General features: G+C 38.1%; 1 protein-coding gene across 2 annotated transcripts in view; it reads right to left on the bottom strand.

Annotated features, from left to right (window-relative positions):
• Positions 1–528: 528 nt before the first annotated feature.
• Positions 529–18,966, bottom strand: part of LOC138741053 (sialic acid-binding Ig-like lectin 13) — a 59,070-nt gene continuing 40,632 nt past the window's right edge. The window contains exons 10-11 of one of the 2 annotated variants that reach the window (XR_011343300.1): positions 18,033–18,226; positions 529–1,337 (exon numbers count right to left, since the gene is read on the bottom strand). Coding sequence is in view for 1 of the 2 variants with exons in the window: in XM_069894532.1 (XP_069750633.1) it covers positions 18,083–18,226 (144 nt within the window). In the remaining variant the exon portion in view is untranslated. Of the gene's footprint in view, positions 1,338–18,029; positions 18,227–18,966 lie in introns of those variants that run through there. The other variant, XM_069894532.1, reaches the window with a different exon arrangement.

Below are 18,966 nucleotides of genomic sequence, written 5' to 3'. Positions count from 1 at the left end.
CAATACAATTGACTCTAAAAATGCCATCTGAATTGCCTAATAAACCAGTCAATTTGTCAGCAATGGGAAATTAACAATAAGTACTCACCAGGGGAATGACACTTCTGACAAAAACAAAGTTAACTAATTTCTTGTTATTTCTACTTACAGTTTCCACAGATCATTTTGAGCAAAATATTGTGAGGTTAACAGGTAATCCTTGAGGTTACGAGGTGACCACTTTAGTAACCAACAACTTTGATGGTGTTGTGATAACGCTTAATTGAAAACAAAAAACCTTCAACTGTTATAAAGAAAACCAGTTTACTGAAACCTTTCAAAAAAGGCTTTGAAATTGCAATGACAAGGCTCCATGTGCCAATCATTCAATCATTGCCATGCTTGGGGTTTAAATAGAGCCATGGCAACTTAACACAGAATTTAGTTCCCAGCCTGATGAGAATCTGTGATCTTTTATTTTCAATAGAACGTGCATGTGCTCATTCCCTAATTACACTATTTTCATTTCATCGAAGGCTGACCCCCATGTAGAGTCTCAAATGTTTTGTTTTTTTTTAATTCATGCTGTCGGACAACATAAACAGCGGTGGGGCATACTCAGAGTGCGATTCCAAGAGTGTCAGCCAACATTTTATACAGATCCTCCAAAATTGAGGCATGAACTCAAATATGCGAATGCAACAACTAAATTCAAACTCTTACATCAGGTTTTTGTTAAAGTCCATTACTTGATTGCATAAAACGAACAAAAATTAGTTCAGCATTTTGCATAATCTACGATATCATTTCCTTTGAGGGCTGAGCTACAGTCTGATAATGATCATCGTGTTTATTTTGTTCCAAAAAAAAAAGAGTTTCAATCACCATCAATGTATTAGATCTTCCATTTGATTTCTAATCAGCTATGCATTAGTGCGTAAGCAACTTATCTGGCAAGGAGACCATCTGCCGCCTCACAGATGGTATGAAGGTGAACAGAGAGGAGTCCTCCCCAAATGTTGCCACGCTGGCTGCTCAAGATGCATCGCAGAGGTGCAAGGAGCTGGGCATCATTTCTCTGTGCATCAAACTGCGTGGCACCCCGTAGGCCCGGTCTGAGAGCCTTGGCTCGATAAGGCATGAAAATCAGGCAGATCGAGGATGTTACTCTGATCCCATCGGACAGAACCTAGAGGAAAGGAGGTCAACGAGGTCGCCATTTGTAGACATTTCCCATCTGTAGCAGTGTAACTAATCAATGAATTCTGCTAAAATGTGTGGGAATGCTCCAGATAACTTCTGCATAAAAACATTGTCCAACCTCCTGAATGATGGATCAGATTAGCATTTTCACCAAGCTGCAATGAAGTAGAAGTGAAATTAAAATCAATGTGGCAAACTATTAATAGTATCTTTCAAGAATGCAACTTTGAGCAGTTATATCAGAATGCAGGGTTAGTGCAGGCAAGTGACAGTGTGGTAAAATATCAAGTATCTTATCAAAAACTGAATAGGTAACAACGGCTTGAATGCTTTGACTTCCTTGTACTTATGAAGTAGCCAAATGATTCAATGTAATCATGTAAATAGTTCATTATCTAGATAAAAATTGCCGGAGCTGTCAGAGCTGCTGTAACGGCTGGTGTGATTCCACGGACAGTGGGCAGCAGAGACTCAGTGGTCCTCTGAAGGGTTCTACCAGCCAATCCAAGTACCAACAACTCTGTGCAGACTTTAAAATCCTGTCATCGCAGGGTCAGAGCCCAAGATGTCGGCACGTATATTTGGCAGCAGCCTCAGGGAAGCAGAAGACTGGCACTGGCTGCTATAAAATGGGGAGATCATCCACCATTTGAGAAGGAGAGGCAGAGGAGATGACCCTGTGGGACAGTGACGTCGGCAGCAGGCCAGTGAGTGACTCTGCAGCTGAAGAACACACAGCCATGGGGTGTTGGTGACTTGAGGTGTGGAACCCACACAGGCTGGTGACTTGCAATCAAAGGACTCACATCAGGCTTCAGACTCTGGAGACTGGCCTGAAACGGGCTGAAGGGATACCAGGTATTGGAACTGGGGTGTCAAAAGTGTTGAAGGCTTCCTGATTGTGTTGGAGGTTTAGATCTAGAGCCAAGGTTGCTGATGGGGTGATCTGCATGGCTGCAGATGCTGTGGGAACACTGGATGCAAATCCACGGAATTCAATGACTCTGAATGGACTCTCTTTTGCTTCTCTTCCTCAGACTGTAAGGGGCACCAGGCAATTTCTGCTGATGCAGAATCTTTGTCTGCCTTACGACAGACTACATGCAATTTTGTGTGACGTTACATCTGTTTTATTAATGTTAATAAAAGATTCTTGAATCTTGAAAATAAAAGTCTTGAATCGAGTCAGAAACCCTGGTTTTGTCATTGTTCATAGGATATAGATATTGGCCAGAATATCCTGCAAATACAAACCTGAAACAGGATAAGGTGAGCAAAGCACAGGTGAATAACTGTAAACTCACAGCTTGGGGTTCATTTCAACTTCTGCCTTCACTCCTCCTGGAGGAGCTTTGCAATACCAAAGTAATCAGAAATTCTGCTACCCATGTGTTACAAATAAGGTTTCTATCATATGTGAAACATCACAGTTGTCCTACGATGACAACAGTTAATAGGTGCCAGATTTCTCTTCCTTTCCTGACAATGCTGAAACAGTTTCTGTCTGCTTCTCAACAATTCTTTTGAGAATTACTCTGTTGACTTCAGCCTAGAATTGTATTCAAGTTAGTGAAGATAATTCTCTTTATGGAATCAAATTGGTGCAGCTGTATTGCTGTTCTAGTCACCCAGGTTCAGTCCTGAAATGAACAAAGTCTATGTGGAACCTAAAGAGGTAGTTGAGGCAGGTCCATCATTTAAAAAACATTTGGTCAGGTATTTAGAAATGTAAGGCTAAATGGGGTATGGACCAAATATAGTGGAATGAGCATAGATGGGCATCATGGATGAATTAGGTTGAAGCATGTTTTGTTATAGGCCCAGAGGACTCCAAAACCCAGCAGCAATGAAAATTCACTAAGACAATGGTTACTTAAGCAAAAGTTGCTTTTAATTTTCTTTAAACATAATAACAAGATTAAATTTTAACTTATTACCCTTCTAATTCTAAGTGTACAAGTATGTAATAAGTATATGGTCAGCAAAGTTCTTTGTTCCACAGTCCAATCATTCACTTGTCACTTCTCCAAGTTCATGGTATCAGGTAATTCTTATACTATGCACAGAATTGAACATTTATGAATTTTCACCAGGCTCTGGTGCTTAAAGTTAACGCTCAAGAAGGTTCTTGTTGGTTTCAGAGAGATATTTGTTGCTCGTTGGACACACACAAACTGATTTCTTCCAATCAGGCATTTCAGAGTCTTGCTGAAGAAACTTGCCCCATCATGGGTTTTCCAAATGATAACCTCTTCTTCCAGGTCACCACAGAACTCCTCTTGTTTCCCTTATTTCAGGAGAAACACTCGAGCCAGCCATTTTCATCTTGTAAGGACTACAAGGGTTTTGAACAGGCTGAACTCAGAACTCAAACCCCATCTTCAAAATGGGGTCTTTCAACAAGCTGCCAGCTTAAGCCTGGACTCTGTTCCATTTGCTCCTCCTTTTGAAGTTCTTTCCAAAGCAGTTCCATTGTCACTGCAAAATCAACCAGAGCCACGTCTAACTTCAGCAAAGCTCTTGCATTTTAAATGAGATGTATTTTGTGAAGTGTTAGTCTGTTTGTGAAGTGACCGACACTAAACCCCCACAATCTATCTCTTTTAAAGAGATATTTATCCATAACCATTCTAATATAACCCGTAACTGTTTCCATATGATATGACTCTATAAATCTATGTTCTCTCTATTACTACATAGGCTTGCTCCATTATCTACAAAAAGTACATGTTGGTAGATTTCCTGACATTTAGAACTTTCCCATTGAGGGTATATTCATTAGAGCATTACAAAATTATGACGGATATGAGTAGGGTAAATTCAAGCACTTTTTCCCCCTGAGACCAAGAAATAGCGGACATGATTAAGGGTGTAATGTGAAATGTTTTAAGGAAACATGAGGGTTCTTCACATAGAGGGTGATGTGAGTGTAGAAACAGATGCCAACCGAAGTGATGAATGTGGTTCCACTTTGACATTTAATAAAATATTAGATTGGCACATCAATGAGACGAATATTGGATGGGTACGATCTGGGTGCAGGTCAATGGGACTAGATACAATAATAGTTCAACACAGTTAGGCCAAAAGGACTATTTCTGAGCTGTTATGTTCTTTGGTTCAATGGTTTCATAGTTCAAGGGTTGATCATGGCATATATGAGAAAGTAGACTACTGGGACAGGCCCATCAAATTGTTATTATTGCTCTCAGAAAACACAGTGTCAATGAGTCAGTTGGCCTTCTTCTATGCCAGATGGAAATATGAAATATAAAATGAGAATCAAGTGTTGTCACAATAGGTAGGATCCAGTGACTTATCTAGAATACCCTCGTGCAGCATCCAATAAAGCAACTGAATTATCTGACCATTCTGCAGAGAACACTGCGGTCTAAAAAAAAGTTGAGTTAGTTAGTCACCATTTGTCAAGCGCCCCTCATAGCAATGATGCCCCAGCGAGGAATGAACTCGTAACCCCTGGTTTACAAATTACAGAGTTACCATGCCATGCAAATATGCCACCATCAGATCCGTCTAGTTAGAAAACAAGGACTTTTAGCTTGAGGTTTTGCAGTCTGGTCAAATTATCATTCATAATGCAGTTCCGTGTGCTTCCATTCAACCAACGCTTTTATTGCTTCTGTTGCAATTTTTACCACATCCTGTGTACTGGATTATGCATTACTTGTCTGCTTCGCCACAATGTGCTACGTGCTCTGATACAGGAAGTGAAGAAAACTGCAGGAATTAAAGGGTTTTCAATGAGCTGATAATTATATTTCACATTGAAAAGCATTTTCAAATTTGGTGGCCAAACCAGGCTGCAATTCCAACGAACTGAACTATATAACTTCACCATCTCTGAGAGGTAAAGATTCCATTATTGTCATGTAATACTACATTTAGAATGTAACATACATGAAATTCTTTAACTTTGCCTACCGTAAGGAAGTCAGAGGGCTGCCAGTTGGTCAAGCGTCCCCTCACAGCAATGAGACCCCAGCGAGGAATAAACTCATGACTACTGATTTACAAGAGCAGTGGTCTAACCACTGAACAGTCAGGAGGTGATTGTCAATTCTTATACTCAAGTTTCCATCATGGCATCGAATTTATTAACTTCTGTAAGTCAAAGATTCACCAGCAGCAGAAATTGCCTGCCACCCCTTGCAGTTACAAAAAGAGGTTAAAAAAAACGTTCCCCCAGGGTCACGTGCCTGCCCATGATTCAGTAAATAATAAATTCAAATGCTCACTGTGAGATTTTCAGCTATCCCCAGCCTTGATAAGGAATTATATTGCTCTTTATTTTCTTAATCCTTGATCTGACCTGAAATCATTCACTTCAATAAAATCATCATTTTGCAGCTCCATTTATGGTGATAAACATGTTTGCAAGAGAAGATAAGATCTAAATTAAAACTCAATCATGAAGATTTTAAAAATGTGCTCAATCTGGTTAATGAAACTAATTTACAAATTGGTCTCTGAAAGGTCAGAAAGTCTGTCATGGATATAACACTTGACATTTGAACATGAGCAATAAAAATCATAAAGATAAATTAAGCAATGTTTAAATACAGATAAAGATCAAGTCAGTCAGCTGAAAATGATCTGCAGCAAGAAACAAATGGAGCAATAGCAAGAGTCTAATGTTAAACTAGGTCTCTGTCAGTAGCAAAAATCAAAAACAAGTAAAGAACAAATGGAATTTATTTTGCAAAATTACTACAACTTAATCTTTGTTTCATGTAAAAATGGTGTATTCCAGGAGCTAATAATATTTTCATTTATAAAGTTATTTATAAATAAAGAAAAAAATATTGTTTGTGACTTACAAATTCTTTGACCTTCTCCACTAAGATGGACTTAAACCACGGGTGACCATGACAATGGATCAATCAGGGGTTCTGCGGCTGATTCATAATCAGATGGCGGGGTGTTCATGACTTGAGGTGAGCAACCAAGGGAATTGCACCAGGCTGCAGACTGCCAGAGACTGGCTGAAGGGATCCGAGAATGTGAGAGGGTGCCAAGGGCCCTGAGTGCTTCCTGATTGAGGCTGAGATTTGGATATGGATCTCGGGTTGCCGATGGTATGGACTGAAGGCTTTGTGGCTGTAGAGGCTGAATCATGGGCAGGCACGTGACCCTGGGGGAACTTTTTTTTAACTTCTCTTTTTGTAACTGCAAGGGGTGGCAGGCAATTTCTGCTGCTGGTGAATCTTTGACTTACAGAAGTTAAGGGCAATTTTGTGTAATATTAAATTTTCTGTTTTATTAAAAAGAATCTTGAGTCATGAATCTTGAAAATCAAAAATGTCAGTATAAAACTATAATAAGATAAATTTTAGGAAGTAAAGTACAGGCTATGATGACTTATTGTTGTATTTTATGAATATTTAAGCTGCTACTGGGCAACAGCATCTGAGTAACATATCATTATGCTGAGGTCAACCACCACCACCTCTCTCACCTTGCTGCTTTTTCAGAAGTGTTACACTGTTTATGTGGTCTCTAGTACTGCAAAAGCATCTCAATGTTGGGAAAATGATGGTGATTGCCTTTAGTCCTTATCATAAATAACATTTCCTAGCTATTGATTGCACCCATTTGCATACTAAACTGAACTAGACGATTACTGTCACATTTGTGTCCACAAGATCAGTTAAGGACCACATACTAGCACCACTAAAAACTAACTATTTCCACTTTAGTAATGGAGCAAAGGAGACTGAGAGTTGACATGATGAAGAAATGTCCAATTATGAGAGGTAAATATAGGGTAGATTGTCAGTGTTTGCTTCACTTAATAAGGGTATCTAAAATTAAAGGCTATCGGTTGAAAGTGAGATGGAGGATGCTTTAAGGTGATCAGAGGAGCAAATCTTTCACACGAAGGATAATTGGTATGTGAATGAGCTGCCAGAGGTGATGTTGGAGGCATGAACAGGAGCAATATTTAGGAGTCTAAATGAGCAAGGCATAGATGGTATTAATATCAATAGGTATGATGCTCTCTGTCAAACAACTCTATGTCTCTAATATTGCCCATTCTATTTATCGCATCTCATGTGCCCTGAAATACACTGTATTTAACGTTATATTTCACCTCTACACTCTTGATTGATTTCCCTTTTTTAAACTTCCTCATAGTTGTCTCAGATTCTAGTTCCTAAGACTTGACTTGGGATAAGAAACATGTTGTCATCACCTTTGTGCTCAGAAACTACATTGCCTCCTCATTTAGTAAGATCACAATTTCAACATTTTCATCTTTTTTTTTCCCCTTTAAGATCAATCCCTTTTGCCTTTAAAAACCTTCCAGAATATCCCCATCATCCAGTAATGGTGGGAGAAAACTATTCTGGCGGTGACCATCATTTTAGTGTAGTAAAGGTCAAATTTAAAATCAGAATTAAGGTTGTAAATTGGGTGACAAAAAATTCACTTGACTGAGACAGATTTTAATAAAATATGATATATAATACAATTTTAATAAAACATGATAACATTACTTGAAGGTGAATTATAACTCCAGAGCCGTTCATGAATGAGATTAAAGGTATTCAGGGGAAATGTGTTCCTTCAAAATTCTCTGCAAGACCCTGGAGCATTTTTTTTTAAAATGGTGAGATATAGAAAAAAAATGGTAAATTATGTCAAACACCAAGAGCACAATATTATCAAAGAAGTACCGAAAAAGGTAGGGGTGAGATTAAAAGAGAAATTATGGAATCGGAAAAAGAACATTAAAAATGCTGGCATATAAATGGAAACAGAATCCAGAAATGTTTTACAATTAGATAAAGGGCACAGGGATAACACTGGATGCTTTTGCTTCTGAAACACTTATAGGTGTATTTTATAGATTTTGGCCAGCTGAAAATGAAAACCACCTTAAATGTTTCCTATGGCCTTGTTTCTTTCAAAAATAACCTTTTTGTTTTCCGTTTTCCTGTGCAACATGTCATTGAAAATTCATTTTCTGCATTTGGACTTTTTCCCTGCAGTCAGTGATGAACATGGTGAAAGGTTTCACCAGGACATCATGACCATGGAAAAGCAACATCAGGGCAACTGGAATCCATTAATGCTGGCCGACTATTGTTGGACACTGACATCAGATGTGGAGTACGATCAAAAACCAATGACAGAACATTTTTAGATCAATTAAACTAATGCAAAGTGTCAGCATCATTATGTGATTAAACATGCTAAATTCAATAAAAGTAAATTTAATGTCTCTCCAGCTTCCTGGATAAAGCAAATCTGAAATTATCTTTGTGTTCAGCTTGAAGTTGTCCTATCACAATTCCCTTTTTTTTCCAGGAAGCAATTCTTTTGAAAAAAAAGGTTGTCCAGTGTAATGAAGGAAAGAATATCAAAAGTTAGTCTATATGAAGAGGCAGAGGCCTGCGAGTGAATTCTTGAGTAATATTTTGGGGTTAGCAAACAATGCTGATATTGAGTTAAAGAGGGATAATGAGAAATTTTGGACAGGACAGACATCACAAGAAAAGATTTGCTCACAGTTGTGAGGTAGCATGATTAGTGGATCACCATTATGGCAGGAACACTGTCTGTAAGGAGTTTATATGTTCTCACCATGCCTGCATGCTCCAGTTTTCTCCCACATGGTCACATGGGTTAATTGGTCACATGGGTGCATTTAGGTGGCATGGGTTTATAGGCCAGTAGGACCTGTATCACTGAATTAAATAAAATAAAATTATGTTTAGCATTTTGATAACAGATAAATATAAAGGCATGGATGTTCTTTGAGTTTAGAGAGATTCCACTGTGTTTCTCTCAAAAGACAATCATCCAATAGGTCGCCATCTGAATGCTTCTTTGTCCTGCTAAAGAAAGACCTTCTACATTGACCAGCTTCAGTCTCTAGGGGCTTATTCACAATTAAAACAGTGGAAAAATGATTGGAATTAGTTTAGAGAGATGATATAAATCTTCATTTAGAAAGGTTCTCACGGATTTGTTAAAGGAAGGTCATATGTGAAGTATTTTAGTCGGCAATTGGGAAAGTCAATCAAGATATGAATATCGGCTAAATAGATTTATGTCTGTATTTGGCAGGTATGCCAATAAAAGCATAAGGGAACAGTGGGAGAACTGCAGATTGGATTCAAGACAATTATGTACCTAAAGGACAAATGTTTTTTTTTCAAATGGAAAGCCATTTTCAGTGAGGCTCCACAGGGGTCAGCAATCTTTTGTTATATAAATAGGAGCAAAGATTACATGATTAATAAGGCGTGTGGGATACTCTTCTTCATTGGCTAAGGCATAGAATTAATGAACAGATAGGTTATGCTATAAGTGTACACAACTGCTCAGTGTTCTGTTCACCACAGAGCAGGAAAGATGCGATTACAGAGCATTCAAAAGAAATTTATTGCCAGGATTGGAAATATTTTTAGCTTCAACCAAGGATAAGATAGGCTAGATTTGTGATTTTAGAAGTCTGTGGGAGATTTAAGTAAGGTCTCTGAAAGGGATCTGAAAGGAATAAATAGTAAAAATTATTTATTTCAACCAGAGAGCAGTGGGAGTTAGGAATTCACTCCTTCAAAGGATAGCAGAGGCAGGAACTTCAAAGCATGGATATGCACTTGGAGAGCAGTGACCTTCAAGTATCTGGATCGAGTTCTAGGAAATGGCTGCAGGCAGTGAGCTTTTTCATCTAGCAGAAAGGACTGTGACCTTCTTCTGAGTCAGATATTTTCTATGATTCTATCATTTTTCCAATTCTGGCTTCTTCTGCATTTCTGATTCTAATTGCTCATTGCTTTCATCAAGCAAGACCCTAAGCCTCTCTATCTCTGTTACCTCCTTAAAACTGCTGCTGATACCCTATGTTGGTTACTCTCCTGTGAAAGATTTTAGCACATTTTACCTTGTTAAATCCCAAATTACTGTTTTGCTGGTATCGTATTCATAGTTGAAACATAGTCACTGTTATAATTCTACTTTAATCCTCTTTAATTTTATTTCTTTTGTTACAGAGTTCTGTGTTGTGTATTGGCCTATGTGTTGTGCGGTTTTGTGTTGGAAAGTGACAGTTTGCCTTAGCGAGCCAAGGTGAAGGTGGACTGCTGAGAGAGTGAGAGACAGACTGGGCCTGTGCAGAAAATGATCTAAAAATTTCTGGACATGGAGGACAAACCACCACTGGGTGTGGCTGTGAAGTGTAAAGAGGCTCAAAACATGAGTCATTGCCTGGAAGACAGTTTAGAATGTTGGGCATTTTAAAATGGATGAACATTCTGAAGGCAGCCAGAAGGATCCAGACCAAGCCATTGGTCTGCCAGCAACAAAAGAGAACTTCAAATTTTGTGCTCTCTCTCAAAGACCTTTTGGCTTCAGTTTACCAAACAAACTGAATTTTATTTATGATCTTTGCTTCGATTGAGATCAAAGTTTTGAGAGTCTTGTGTGTTTTGTGTCTAAGTTTTTCTGTGGGCTGGTTGGAAAAAAAAAACTTAGACTTTAATTACATATGTTATATTTAGGCTGGGGAATTTATTAGTTTTACGCTGTTATAGAAATTTGCATAGTAACCAGTGGGCATTGTTATAAAAGGGGGGATTTGAATTAAAGTTTGAAGGTGAATTTTTGTTAATAAAGTCATTGTTCATCTTTAGCTCTGTATGATATGCCTTCTTTGTGGTTGCTGGTTTGATCTTGTAGCATAATTTGGAAGCTGTAGGGGCAATTGACTTGTGCTTAGTTATCAGTTGTCTGAGTTTGACTCAACCTCCAACTTGAAATTAAAAATAAACGGTGAGTGTATAAATCACTAGCAGAAAAACCAGCAAATATGAATATTGACCAGTTCATAGTGAACTCTTCAGTGGTTAATTTAAAAATGCTAAAAAGTCAGAACTGATGGTTATAGTTGACAAGTTAAAACTTCTTACAGTAAAAACTGGGATGAAAAAAAAGGAAATTGCCCAAAAGATTATTAAGCACTATGTAGGAAAGGGAAGAAGCTGCATTAGAACAGTTTCCAAAGGAGGAAACTTCAGAGGAAGTAAAGTTGGCTTTGAGAAAACTAGAGTTAAACCATATTTTCAGCATTTTGAGAAAGTAGGTGCAAATTTAAAATGGTCACCAGATCAGTGGTCACTCCTGCTACAAAGTGTTCTTAAAGGGAAAGCCCAACAGGTATATTCGTGTCTCATGGTACAACAAGCAGCTGATTATGAATTTGTAAAGCAGGCTATACTCCGATCTTATGAACTAGTCCCAGATGCTTATAGACAAAAGTTCAGGAGTTTAAAAAAAGCAGCAACCCAATCTTACCTGGATTTTGCTTATAGGAAGGTTGTGTGTTTTGATCGGTGATGCGCCGCAATGAAAGTAGAAAATAACTGATTTATTGAGGGAAATCCTTCTGAATGAGGGGATTAAAAATTGTGTTCCTGATGTTATTCAAGTGTACTTGGCAGAGAAAAATATAAAAACTTGGTAAGAATTGGCTAAATTCACAGAGAAATAGGCTTTAACCCACAAGTCTAAGTGGACATCAGGGAAAGCCTTTCAAAGGAATACTGCTGATAATCCAAGTAGAGTAGAAAGAAAATCTAGAAGTGAGGTTAAAGGAAGAGAGAAAGAGAAATGGGTGAAGGAAAAATTTTTGAGTGTTATTTGCCACTATTGTAAGAAGCCAGGGCACATAATAGCAAATTGTCCTGTACTGAAAAGGAACAATTGCCTGTGTTCAGAGTGAGAAAGTTAGGGATAGTTTTAAACCATTCATGACTGAAGGTTTCATTTCGGTTAAAGAAGGATCCAATCAAGTGACAGTTAAAATCCTCTGGGATACTGGAGCAGCCCAATCGCTTGTATTAAGCAACGTTTTGAATTTTGGTGAGGAGACCAAAATTTTGGAGATGTGAATTTAATTAAAGGCATTGGTGATGAAGCAGAGAATAGTGATGAAATCAGACTTAGTTAATGGCCCGGTTACGATAGGGATAAGATCAAGTCTGCCGGTGGATGGAGTTTCTCTTTTGTTAGGGAATGATTTAGCAGAAGGTAAAGTCATACCTGCTGTGAAACTCACAAGTAAGCCATTGGTTTTTGGGTCTGAAAAGGATTTGGAAATCTACCCTGCATGTGCCATTACTAGAGCCATGTCTAGAAAAAAAGTAGAGGGAGAGAAAGTCTGTGATGATCCTTAGTGCAGGCAAGCATTGAGGACAAACCTAAGGATCTAACTTTGCTGTTGTTAAGAGAAGAATCAATAGCTAGGCGAAAGCATGATGTTGTGAACTTTTGTAGGACCTGTCACACTTGTCAACTGGTGGGCAAGCCTAATCAAGGACCACCACTGGCACCTTTACAACCCATCCCTGCTTTCGGGAAGCCCTTCTCAAAAGTGATAGTGGATTGTGTTGACCCATTGCCAAAAACCAAAGCAGGAAATGAATATTTGTTAACACTCGTGTCCACAGCTTCAAGGTTTCCAGAGGCTATTCCCCTGAGAAACATTAAAGCAAAGATGATTGTGAAGGCTATGCTAAAATTTTTCACTCTTTGGCCTACCAAGGGAAATTCAATCAGACCAAGGGAGTAATTTTATGTATGGAATATTTCAATAGGTGGTGTATGAATTGGGAGCCCATCAAATTGCGTCATCTGCTTATCATCCAGAAAGTCAAGGGGCCTTGGAAAGGTTCCATTTAACTGTGAAAAATATGATGAGGGCTTATTGCGTGGAAAATAAAAGGGATTGGGTTGAAGGAATCCATTTGTTATTGTTTGCTTTAGAGAGGCAACTCAGGAGTCTCTTGGGTTTAGTTCATTTGAGTTGGTATTTGGTGTTTGGTCATGAAGTCAGGGGTCCATTACTATTGTTGAAGGAACAGTGGATACATAATGATATACAATCAAATCTGTTGGATTATGTTTTCAATTTTAAAAACAGATTACATCAGGCTTGCAAGATGGCAAGGAAATATTTAAAAGCTGCTCAGGGAAAAATGAAAATTCGGTATGATCTAAAAGCAAATATTAGGGACATTAAACCTGACGACAAAGTATTGGTTCTGTTTCCAATGCAGTCAAACCCTTTGAGTGTTCAGTTTTCAGGACCATATAAGGTGAAATCAAAAATTAACCAGGTCACCTATGTCATTGAGACACCTGATCATCGAAGAAACAGGTCTGTCACGTGACCATGCTTAAACCTTACTTTGAGAAAATGACCGAGGAGTAGACTAGGATTCCAACCAAGATGCAAGTTATAGATATGAATCTAATCACATACTGTAAAAAAAATGGAATGTTTATTTTATTTATGTAATACTTCCATTAATTGTTAAAAAAAATTGTTCTTGTGGACCAATTTTTTTTAGCAGGGGAGGCGTTACAGAGTTCTGTGTAGTGTATTGGCCTATGTGTTGTGTGGTTTTGACAGTTGCCTTAGAGAGCCAAGGTGAAGGTGGGCTGCTAAGAGAGTGGGAGACAGACTGGGCCTGTGCAGAAAATGATCTAAAAAATTCTGGACTTGGATGACAAACCTCCACTGTGTATCTTATGAAGTGGAAGGAGGCCCAAAACATGAGTCATTGTCTGGAAGACAGTTTAGAATGTTGAGTATTTTAAAAGGGATGAACATTCCAAAGGCAGCCAGAAAGATCGGGACCAAGCCATGGTCTCTCTCTGCAAGCAACACAAGACAACTTCGAATTTTGTACTCTCTCTCTTTCAAAGATCTTTGGGCTTCAGTTAAGATCGAAGTTTTGTGAGTCTTGTGTTTGTTTTGTGTCTAAGTTTTTCTGTGGGCTGGTTGGAAATATAACTTAGACTTTAATTACATATGTTATATTTAGGCTGGCAATTTATTAGTTTTACACTGTTATAGAAATTTGCATAGTAACCAAAGGGCATTGTTATAAAAGGGAGTATTTTGAATTAAAGTTTGAAGGTGAATTTTTGTTAATTAAGTAATTGTTAATCTTTACCCCTGTGTGATATGCCTTCTTTGTGGTTGCTGGTTTGATCTTGTAACACTTTGAACATGCTATTTTACTGATTTTCTAAAGCTGCAACTAAATTTATATCTGGACTGACTTCATTGGTTTGTACAAATTCATCCTAACAGAATAAAAGACAGAATTTTCACCTGAATGCAAATATATGCTTCTGAGTTTACGATCTGTTGACATTTTACATTTGAGAACTTCACCCTATGGCTGGAACAGGAAGTAAATACACTTTTTATGCTCTTTAAAAATGCTCAGTATATCTGATGTGTACTATATTTTAACATAAAAATTTTATTTGCCATATATAAAGTCTTCAAGTATAATTCTTCAATTAACTACAGTAGTTGCAAATTAACTGGTTTCATAGTAAGTGGGAAAAGATTTGTTATTTTCAGGTGGGGAAGCTATGCCGGTGGTGGGGGAGGTGGGGGCAGTGAAACAAAGTTTGATGCTGGGAGCCAGCTGTACCATAGTGTTGGATGAGGAAAGAAAGTGCAAGAGATCCACAAAGCTGTGCATTACAAGAGGCAGAGAAACTTCAATGGAACAATGACAGAATGGTCAACATCTTGGCGGATGTGGAAAGATGTGAGATCATCCACTCCTTGAAGAAAATAGAAGAGTTTTGTTTAATGCTGAAACTGAAAGGTTTTGGCACTCAGTTTTCCTTCTATCCAGGCCAGTGAAAGTCAAAATGCAGGTAAAGCATGCAGGTAAACCGTGGGCACCACAGTTAACATTGTGATTAGTGCAATATTGTTACAGAGTCAGTGACCAGGACTGGGGTTCAAATCTGTCTGGAAGGAGCTTGAACATTCTCCTGTATCTGCATGGATTTCCTTCAGGTGCTCTGGTTTCCTCCCAACCTCTAAAAACATTCCGGGGGTTTTAGGCCAATTCAGTGTAATTGGACAGCATAGGCTTGTGGGCCGAAAGGGCTTGGAACCATGCCGTATGTCTACATTTATGTTTTTTTTAATTAGTGAGGCAAATGGCATGTTAATCATTTGATGGCAAATTTTCAATAGGATTCGAGTACCAGAGGAAAAATGTATCAATGCAATTATATAGGATCTTGGTGAAACTGTATCTGGAAAACTTGCCTTCCCATCTATTGACGGATAGAATAATAGAAATGTTAGAAACAATGAAGCATAGGTTCACAGACTCATTTTCAGGATAGAGGCATTGTCTAAGAAAACATTATCAGACAAGACTTGAGCTCTTTGTAGAGAAGGAGGGGTAATTGAAAGATATTAAAATTCTTCACAGCGTATATATATAAGAATGATGTTTCCCTCGGGTGATGTGCCAAGACACAGGTGTCACAGTCTTAAAATTAAAGAGTCAGTTATTAACATCAGAGATTAAAAGAAACATCTTCATCCAGAGAGTGGTGGATTTTTGGAACCATCCCAAGTGGCCCAGTTGATGAGTATATTCAAGAAGATCTCATACAGAGAAGTGCCACTTAGGTCAAAATATTAGCCCTGATAACAGATACAAAGCAAGTACAATCTTCTCGTGTAGGCCCATCAGAAGAGCGTAGAAAAAAAACAATAACAAGCAATTATATATAAAGCAGAAACTATTTTCTACAAATTCCACCTGGGTTGGTTGAGCTGAGTGTTCAATGGAGGGACATCAATGAAATAAATTTTGGAGGCAGTTACAACATCTATTAAATGACATATTCACCGCTTCTGGGTATGGAGTTCTGGGCAATCATTTCTTTTTTTCCCACTTAAAGTTTACATTTTTAAATCATATTTTGAGAAAAAACTCATGCAACAGTTTCTATTTCTCATGACAATTCAACCTTCATACTTAGTTCTATTTTATTGCTGTTTGCCTCAGGCTTGAATCATTTCCCCCTTTCTGCCCATAAACTCCATTGAAACTCAATCCCATGGATATGGCATGCTCATATAATCCTACTCAAGGGTTTTTGTTGTACAGATGAGAATCGTCATGTTATTTGTAAATTGGGCAGAGTCCAAAATTCAAACAATATGTGAAAATTATAATTAATTTGATGAATCAATTCCCATTTTCAGTCTTTTGAAGCTCTCATTAGAAGTTTTCCTGGTGGATGTGTTTCTCCATTTCAAAACTCTGTAACATTTCATCCAATTAGTTCACAAGAAGAATTAATCAATAGCTTGAAGTTTATAGCAAAAGTGCCATCAAAACAAAAAGATTTGTTAAGATAGCCCTAGCCGTAGCAAAAAAATGTATTATGTCAACCTGGAAATTGGAAGATAATTTGAAAATACAACAATGGTATATAGAAATGAATAAATGTATTCCATTAGAAAAAATAACATATAGTTTAAGAAATAATATTGAAATATTCGAACAAGTATGGGAGCCTTACATTAAATACAATAGTGAAAACCTACCGGGGACAAACATTACCTAAGTTGATGGAAGGAGAAGGAAAGAAAAGAATGGACTTAGTAGATTTTCTGGTGTATTTTTGTTGAATGACAACATTGTCTGACGGGTTTAATGCAACCTAGATTGTATACCTAAAATGGATGAGAGGGGGGGGTGGGGGGTGGCTTGGGAGGAGGGAGGGGGGGGAGAAAAAGTCACTGTATATGTGTGAAAAAGAAAAAGTATACATCATGGCTAATGTGATTTATGGTGTGAAAAATAAAAATTAAAAAAAAAAAAAGATTTGAAAAAAAAACATACTAACTGGAGTGCATTTGTCCAAGGCAATGTGGTCTTCCAATTGCAAACACATTGCAGTTGATTTGAATTCCCAGATTTTAAAGAAACAAGAGGCATCTACATGGAAAATATGATATTCTACAAAGGGTAGAGGCATCTCTTTCCAAGTGTTGAATCTAAAGCCAGGGACTAGTGTTAGGATGAGTCATTGAGTGAAGGAGAAACTTCACATGTCAATAAGGATAGAAAATTATTTAACAAATTGAAATATTGAGGTTTAACACGAGAAGAACTAAAATTATTGAAAATAATTTTAATGAACACTAAAAATCTTAACCTAGACACAATCTGCTTGAGGAATCTAGTACCTGAGGAAGTTCCGTTTCCAATTCATTTAATCTTTTGCAAGTGAAACACAAGGTTGGGCTATAAAATACTTGATAAAATGTTTGACTTGAAATGGTGGCATTACTGCTGGTGCAATAATGGCAACGCTGCCATGGGAGGAGGAGAGAACAGAGGTCTTCCAGCACTCCTCCATTGGGTCATACCACTTGGTCATTAGCCCACGGCCACATTCATGTTTAAGCCACCTGTAAGTCAGGGCTGGTGGAGTTCCTTTTGCATCGGACATGTATGCAGGGAAATGCCTAAGGTGGCAACACCCCTGCTTGGTAACTCAAACCACACAGGTTGTGGGCTCTGGGAGAGCAATGGACCAGGGCAGGGCACCAGAAATGGGTTAACACCACCTCCCCACCCCAATGTTGAGTAGGAAAAGCATGGGAGATGACCCTACAGTCAGGTGATCACAGCATCGAACCAGTGAGGGTCCAGTGGATGAATGACCCACACAGACTAGGAGCTGCTGTGGGGACCGGGATTCGAGAGGGGGCCGAGGGCATCAGGTCCTCCCAAAGGGCCTCAGGTGTGAAGGCTTCCTGATCGTATTGGAGGTTTGGATCTGAGTGACCAATGGATTGAACTGGAGTCTGTGGGGCTGCAGAGGTGGACATTCAGTGTCTCTGAAGGCACTTCCTTTTGCTTCTCTTTCTCTTATTATTGGGGTTGCCGGACACTGTTCGTCTTTTCAACAGGCAAAGGTTGAAATATATTGTGTGTATTATACTTGTAATTATTACATGAGAATAAAAGAACCTTGAAGCTTGAGTTTATTCATAATCCTCCAAAATATCTGGAAGCTACTCTCAGGGTTCCGCAATTCTCACATCCTGGCGAGAAACCCACACTGCAGAATATACAGAGGTATCTTCAACAACGTGATAAGGAGAAGGGCCACAAGCACCTTTTAACTGTCTTTTATCAGATTTCTCTGTTATATCAGAAATGTCCTGAGAAGAAAGATCAGAAAACAATAATTATTTACATATACTTAAAACAATTTTTTTCAATAAAAATAAAATTACTGGAAAAACAAATTAGGCAACTGTGCATAGAGAAACATGAAAAACCAGGTGAATAAGATTATTTTCAATTTCAGCTCACAAATTAAATCATCCACTGGTAATCGGTGACTTAAATCAAATCAGTTCAACTATCCTGCAAAACACACAGTATGGTTGAGACATAAGCAAATATCTTTCCATCTTAAGTAAATTGTTTGACGCATGAGATGTAGGTGGACTGATACTAAATTTGCTGATGACACAAAGATTGGTGGAGTAGTAAACAATGAAAGTTGGAAAAAAAAAGTGATACAGTTCACTTATTAAGATGGGCAGAGCAATGGCCAATGCAATTTAATCCAGACAAGTGTGAAATGTTACATTTTGTTATATCAAATATTAACAGAACAATGAAAATAAATTGCAGAACTGCTGATGTGCAGAGGGAGCTCAGAGTGCAAGTCTCTAGTTCCCTGAAAATGTTTGCACAAGTGAATGGATAATGAAGATATGGGAGTAACAAAGGGTTTAGGGCATGCTAGGATTTCCTTAAGGATTATTTGGTGAATAAAGGCAAACTATTTAATGTCTAGAGCAACACCTAATACTACCTGGAAAATGGAGGACCAACACCTAATATTCTATTTGGGCAATTTCCAACCAGATGCCATTATCACTGATTTCTC

This window comes from Narcine bancroftii, chromosome 8 (genome assembly GCF_036971445.1).
Source record: "Narcine bancroftii isolate sNarBan1 chromosome 8, sNarBan1.hap1, whole genome shotgun sequence".
NCBI classification, from domain to species: Eukaryota; Metazoa; Chordata; class Chondrichthyes; order Torpediniformes; family Narcinidae; genus Narcine; species Narcine bancroftii.
The sequence above is the reverse complement of the archived record's forward strand: the minus strand, read 5'-3'. Positions and strand labels throughout refer to the sequence as shown.